This window comes from Bison bison, unplaced genomic scaffold (genome assembly GCF_000754665.1).
Source record: "Bison bison bison isolate TAMUID 2011002044 unplaced genomic scaffold, Bison_UMD1.0 scf7180017864289, whole genome shotgun sequence".
NCBI lineage: Eukaryota > Metazoa > Chordata > Mammalia > Artiodactyla > Bovidae > Bison > Bison bison.
Window position 1 is genome coordinate 11,674,907 of NW_011494861.1, and position 5,962 is coordinate 11,680,868.

The 5,962-nt window shown below is 63.3% G+C and overlaps 1 protein-coding gene across 2 annotated transcripts in view; it reads right to left on the bottom strand.

The window, feature by feature from the left end:
- KLHL17 (kelch-like family member 17) overlaps window positions 1-4,943 on the bottom strand; it is a 5,883-nt gene extending 940 nt beyond the window's left edge. Inside the window, exons 1-12 of one of the 2 annotated variants that reach the window (XM_010850026.1) lie at window positions 4,759-4,943; window positions 3,682-3,941; window positions 3,458-3,579; window positions 3,078-3,299; window positions 2,478-2,594; window positions 2,059-2,272; window positions 1,638-1,782; window positions 1,387-1,554; window positions 891-979; window positions 734-807; window positions 356-537; window positions 3-89 (exon numbers count right to left, since the gene is read on the bottom strand). In XM_010850026.1, the coding sequence (XP_010848328.1) occupies window positions 3-89; window positions 356-537; window positions 734-807; window positions 891-979; window positions 1,387-1,554; window positions 1,638-1,782; window positions 2,059-2,272; window positions 2,478-2,594; window positions 3,078-3,299; window positions 3,458-3,579; window positions 3,682-3,941; window positions 4,759-4,868 (1,790 nt within the window). In that variant the 5' untranslated portion in view covers window positions 4,869-4,943. Of the gene's footprint in view, window positions 1-2; window positions 90-355; window positions 980-1,386; window positions 1,555-1,637; window positions 1,783-2,058; window positions 2,273-2,477; window positions 2,595-3,077; window positions 3,300-3,457; window positions 3,580-3,681; window positions 4,729-4,758 lie in introns of those variants that run through there. The other variant, XM_010850025.1, reaches the window with a different exon arrangement.
- Between the last annotated feature and the right edge of the window lie 1,019 nt (window positions 4,944-5,962).

The window sequence follows — 5,962 nt, forward strand, 5'->3', positions numbered from 1 at the left end:
ACTTCTCGATGGAGTTGAGGCTGGAACTGCCGTCGTTGCCCCCTACGGCGTACAGCCATCCATCCATGGCCACCAGGTCGTGTGTGCTCCTGGGGACAGGGTGGAAGGGGAGGAGCAGGGGGTGAGGCCTGGGGTGAGGAGGGGGCAGGGCCAGGGTCTGGAGCTGTGGCCACTGGAAAAGCCTGGGGGCACTGCCTAGGGAGGTGTCTTTGGGGCGGGGCCTTGGCTATGGGGGGGCGGGGCCCTGAAAGGGGAGACTCAGGAGGGAGGTGGGGGACAAGCTGTGCAGGGGTAAGGCCCTGTTAGTTGGAGGAACAGAGGGCAATGGTGGTGACAGTTCTGGGGGCCTGTGCACCTTCTGATGTTCATAGGCGCCACACTCTCCCAGGCGCCTGCCTTGGGGCTGTATCTCTCCACAGAGTTGAGGCAGCTGGTTCCATCATTGCCACCAGCCACGTAGAGGGCCCCCTCCAGCACTGCCACGCCTGCCGAGCTGCGCCGGCTCAGCATGGAGGCCACGGGCGTCCAGGAGTTCACCTGAGGTGGAGGGATGGGCTGGGGGCCGACCCACCACCAGCCTCCCTCCCTACACGTGCAGACCTCTACTCCAGGGTGGGGAGTCTGTGAGACAACGTGGACATAGAGGGATGACCCTCTGGGGGATAGGGGTGGCCAGAGTGTTGACCTCAAGCACCTCTGGGGAACAGGGATATGTGACTGGGGAATTTCACACCTGGGGCTCATACTTCTCCACGGTGGCCAGGTGTGATGAGCTGTCATAGCCACCCACGGCATACAGGTTTCCATCTGCAGGGAGTGAACACACTCATGGCGCCCCCGTTGTGTGTGAGAGCCCCTGGGGCTGGGTGCTACACAGTGCAGGCGCCCACCGAGCATGGCCACGCGCACGTATCGCCTCCGTGTGCTCATGGCGGCGATGGATGTCCACGTTCCCGTCAGTGGGTCATAGCGCTCAGCACTGTAGACACCAGGACTGCGGCTGACCTTGAGCAGTGGAGGAAAGGCAGTCCCGGCCCCAGGACCTGCCCTCCCCTGAAGCATGACTAAAATTCCATGCTAGGCAGTCACGGAGGCTGACCCCAGAATCCCACTGGAGCTGGAAGCAGGGCCATGCTGGGTGGACATGGGCCACGGGCTGCCTGGACAATGCTGGGCAAGTGTCCACCTGGGTCCAGCCCCTGCCCTGGGGGAAGGACCCCAGAGAGGAAAGAACATGCCACTGGGCTGGCCAAGGTATTGGGGACCCTGGTGACCTCAGGCAGGGTGCCCCTTGGCTCCCCGCAGGCAGGACCCCTGCAGTCCTGGTGCAGCCACACCTGCTGAGCCAACTCCGAAAGGCCACCCGGCCCTGACCCCGGCCACTACCTGTTGAGGCAAGAGGCCCCATCGTAGCCACCAGCTGCATACAGGAGCCCATGCAGGGCAGCCACACCCAGGCAGCTGCGCCTCGTGCCCATGGACACCTCCGGCTGCCAGGTGTTGGTCACAGGGTCGTAGGACTCTACGGTGGCCAGATCTGAAGTCCCGTCGTAACTAGGGGAGGGTCCACTGCTGGTCAGGGCTGGCCCAGTGGGCACACGCCAAGCCCCTGACCTGAGACCAGCCTCCAGTCTTACCCGCCCACAGCATACAGCCGGTTCCCCACTGCCGCCACGCCCACCCGGGCTCGGCGTGTGGACATGGAGGCCACCACGTGCCAGCGGTCAGTGCGTGTGTCATATGCTTCACAGTCCCCGTGGATGGCGAACAGGCTCCCGCCACCTAGGGATGGGGAGGTGACGGGGCAGGACGAGGGCCCAGGGAGGTAGTTGGCTAGGAGGCTCTATCACATCTCGAGATTGAGGGCCTGGAGGCTCCCAGGGCGAGTGGGGCGGGGACTGGTGAGTGGGTCACACCGTGGGGGACGGAAGAGCAGATGTGGGGTGAGTGCAGGATGGAACTAGCACAGGGTTGGGGAGTAGGGCTTGTGCTAGGCTCATGGGTAGGGACACGGGGCAGGGCTTGGGGGACAGGATGGGACAGGACAGGTGGGCATACCCACAGCAAAGAGCACAGGACCAGCGCCTTCACAGCGCCGGGGCCGGGTGCGGCTTGTGCCCAGGACGCCCCTCTGCTCGGGCAGCAGGTGGAACTTGAGGGCCTCGATGAGTAGGTCCTTGCAGTCTGGGTGGTGCCGCACCAGGCTCTCAGCGTCCACATGGCCCAGCAGGAAGTCCCGACTCAGCAGGGGCAGGCGGACACACTTCATCAGCTGGGATGTGGATGCTATAGTCAGGTAGCAGGCCCTGTCCTGAGACCCTCTCAGGTACCCTGGAACCTTCTTGAGACACATGCCTGCATCACCCCTGTGGGGTTTGTGGGCACATAAGAGCCCAGCCACAGCTGGGTCCTCAGCCATTGCGTCCCCTCCTGAGCACTGTGGGCCCCGCCCCCCTGCCCGCCGGGCCTGGCCTCACCCGAGGAACGTGCTGCCTCCGGGCATCCACATCATGCTTGACCCAGCTCAGGACGGCACGGTAGACGTCCTCCTCTGAAGGCACGTTCAGGCTGTCGCTAGAGACCAGTTCCAGCACCTGGGGGTGGGGACCCTCAGACCTGAGATTTGGGGAGGATCTTGGGGCCCACGGAGCCCTGAAAGTGCCTGGGAGGGAGAGTCCAAGGGGCCCAGTGTTCCTATGAGGATGGGCCAAGCAGGGTCAGGAGCCACAGGTCCAGTTCCTGAGGGCCAATTCCAGGGTCGTCCTGGGGATGTGGAACCAGTGACTACTGGGGGAGTAGGTGATCAAGTAGGGAGAATGTGATCAAGACAGGAGAGCATCAGGAATCAATGGTAAGTGCTTGGGTGGAGTTAGAAAATGGGGGTGGTTGTGCCCAAGGGACAGTGTTTGGGTTGGAATGTGGGTCAGAAACTGGGGATAAAGGTTGAGAGACAAAGGACCAGGTCTTTAGGGTGCAGATGATGGAGCCAGGGACCAAGGCTGGCTCTGGGGTCCAGGAACTAGGTCAGGGTCAGGATCCGGGTCAAGGTCCAGGCTGTTCCCCAGCTACCACGTTACCTGCTTCAGCGGCAACAGCATGAACTCCTCGGTCTTGGCCACGTCCACGAAGTGCTGCAGCACGTACCTGTGTGCCGCCTTGAGCAGATCACCGCAGGAGTGCGTGTCGGCGAAGCCCCGGATGCCCAGGCAGTTGGAGGGGTCCAGCTGGCTCAGCAGGAACTTGCAGCAGGCGTCTCGGACGCCATTCAGCTGCAGGAGGCTGGCGGCTGGGAGCAGAGTCTGTGAGGCAAGGTGGGAGAGAGGGCCGGGGAGCAGGGGCAGAGAAACAGATGTGAGGACTGAAGGAGTGGCCACACTACAGAGGATGCTAGGGGCATGGGGTAAGCGGAGGCACTGGCACCGTGGCAGCACGGGTCGTGAGGCTGAGGCCGCCACACCTGCACGTTGCCTTCTCCCACCACAATTTCCGCTGTGTATGCAAACTGCACCAGCTGGTCCAGGGCCTGAGGGTCGATGTCGTGCAGTGTCACGTGTGTCTGACGGCTCTCACTCATCTCGTCTGGGGGTGGGGGGGGCGGTATGGGACAGCAAGTCAGGCTGGGGCCCACGCCAGGAGAGCTGCAGAGCCCCCCAGCACCCGGACCAGATGGGCTGTACTTGCTTGTGAACATGGCGTGGAAGTAGGGGCTGCAGGAGGCTAGCACCACCTTGTGTGCCCGGATCTCCTTGGCAGCTACGTGTAGGACGATGTCACACAGGAGGCCGCGCTGTCGCATGCGGCTCATGGCCACGAAGGCGTCGTGGTAGTGCCGCTTGGAGTTGTGGGACACAGCGTGGCCCTCGCGGCTCAGCAGCTGCATTGTGCCTTCCATGGGGGCTGTGGGCCGGGCCTGCCGGGGCCGGGCACGCTCTGCCTCAGGGCTGCACATGGGCAGTGACCCGTCAGGGTGTACTCTGCACAGAACTGCTCACCCACCCTAGAGACTTTGGTCAGGGCCTGGGCACCCAGGAAGCCACCTTTCCCCAAAGAAGCCCGAACCAAGTTTCCATGAAGGACCCATGCCCCTAGGGACCCCATGTGCTCTCCAGGCGCCACCCACTCTGCTGCCTCGCGGCCAGGAAGCCTCCTCGGAGTCCAGCCAGACTCTGCTCCAACCTGCTTCCCGCTCTAGGTCGGCTCCCATGCCAGACCCCGGTCGTTGAACCTGTACGGCTTCCTCTGCCACGATCCCTGCTCAGGCACATACTTCCCTCCCCCCAGGAGCACCCCCAGCTCCCTAGGCCCTCCTTGGGACTAGGCTTTCTGTCCATTGTTGGCCACCCTTCCCGCGCCCCCGTCGGAGTCCGGTGTCCTCCGCACAGGCTGTGGGAAGTGGACGAAGTGAACTGATGCGTACTGGCCGATGATCCTGAAGCGGACCCCTACATCGACAGGCAATGTAACCTCTTTTGACCCTTAATCCCTCATCCTGCAGACAGGCCGCGCGAGTCTTTGAGCGGCACAGCCGGAATTCAAGGGCGGCGGGTGGGGTCAGACCTCCGGGAGCAGCCACCTCGGGATGCCCTACCCCGCGCCGGCTGTGTGCGCGGATAACGCAGAGGGTCTGGACCCTCCGCAGTCCGACGAACCGGCAGGGCGCCAGGCCGCCCCCTCCCGGCAGCCTGCCAGGGTTGGCGCGCCCCTCCTCCCTCCTACTCGGCCCTAGCCAGTCACTAACCTAACCCCTGGCCCACTCACGCTGGAGGCTGCGGCGGCGGCGGCGGCGGCGGAGCCTCCGGCGCGGGCCCGGGGCTGCCGTGCTCCGGACTTTGGGTCCTGCCGGCAGGGCGCTCGCTGCGCGGCTGCATGGGTTCGGCCGCTGGCCCGCCGCCGATCCGCGGAGGACGCACAGACCAGCCGATGCCGGGCGGCTGAAGGGCTGCTCCGCGGTGGCGACCGGCTTGGCGTCCCTCAATCCCGCCGCTTGCCCGCAGCCGCTGTTTCTCGGCGCCGCCCGCCCGGCCTCCCGCGCTCTCCCGCGGTTTCGGGGACGCTGCCTAGCGGGCGAATCCTCTCAATGTTTTGGGGCTCCGTCCGCCTCCACCTCCAGGAAGCCCCCCAGGCCGCGCCCGTCGCCTATATCTGAGAACCCTCCAAGATCTGCCCGCGTCACCTCCTTCAAGCCTTCCCGGCCCCGGAATCTTCTGGGGGCCGAACGGCCCAACGTGATTGCCCAGGCTGCATCTGCTTGCCTCTCTCCAACGCCACGCAGGCCCCTTTGCCTGTCTGGCCTCGACTGGACGCTGGCTGCGAAGTGGGAGAGCGGGTGGGGCGCAGGTCCTTAGGGCTGTGAGGTCCTCTGTCTTGGGATCTGGCTGTCCAGGCCCGCGGACCTCTGCCATTAGACGGGTGGAGGGAGGGGTGGACATAGGTTGAGTTCTCCATCGCCTTCCTTCCCTAAGGCAACCTTCCAGCCTCACGGTCTTTGCACCGGCAGGCTGTTTCACGGACCAGGCAGAGGAAAAGTGGCTGTCCCTGCCCGGGCGGGCCTGGAGACTTAGGCAGATGTCTTAGTAACTGGAGTCCCAGGAGCGGACTCGCTGGACTGAAGTATCAGGCATCCTCTTTGAGGGAGATTTGGCCAAACTGGCTTCAATAACAATGCTTGAATCTTTCCGCTGTCTGCCTGCTCCCCCCTTCAGTCCCGCCCAGCGCAGGTGCTACGGGACTATCCAATGAAGTGGTTCTCATCCTTCTGATCCTCATAAGTGTTGTTTATCTTTTCGCATCTCCATTTCTGTTTTCGTTTGTTTTCCGATCTGCGGAAAACTAGATTGTTGGCTTTTTATTATTGATTTGGAAAAGCTCTTTGTATAAGAGTCTTCTCTGATGCATGGTTCCCCTCACCCTCATGCATTTTTTTTTCCCGCGGTCGATGTATTGACATCCTCACTGGCATGTG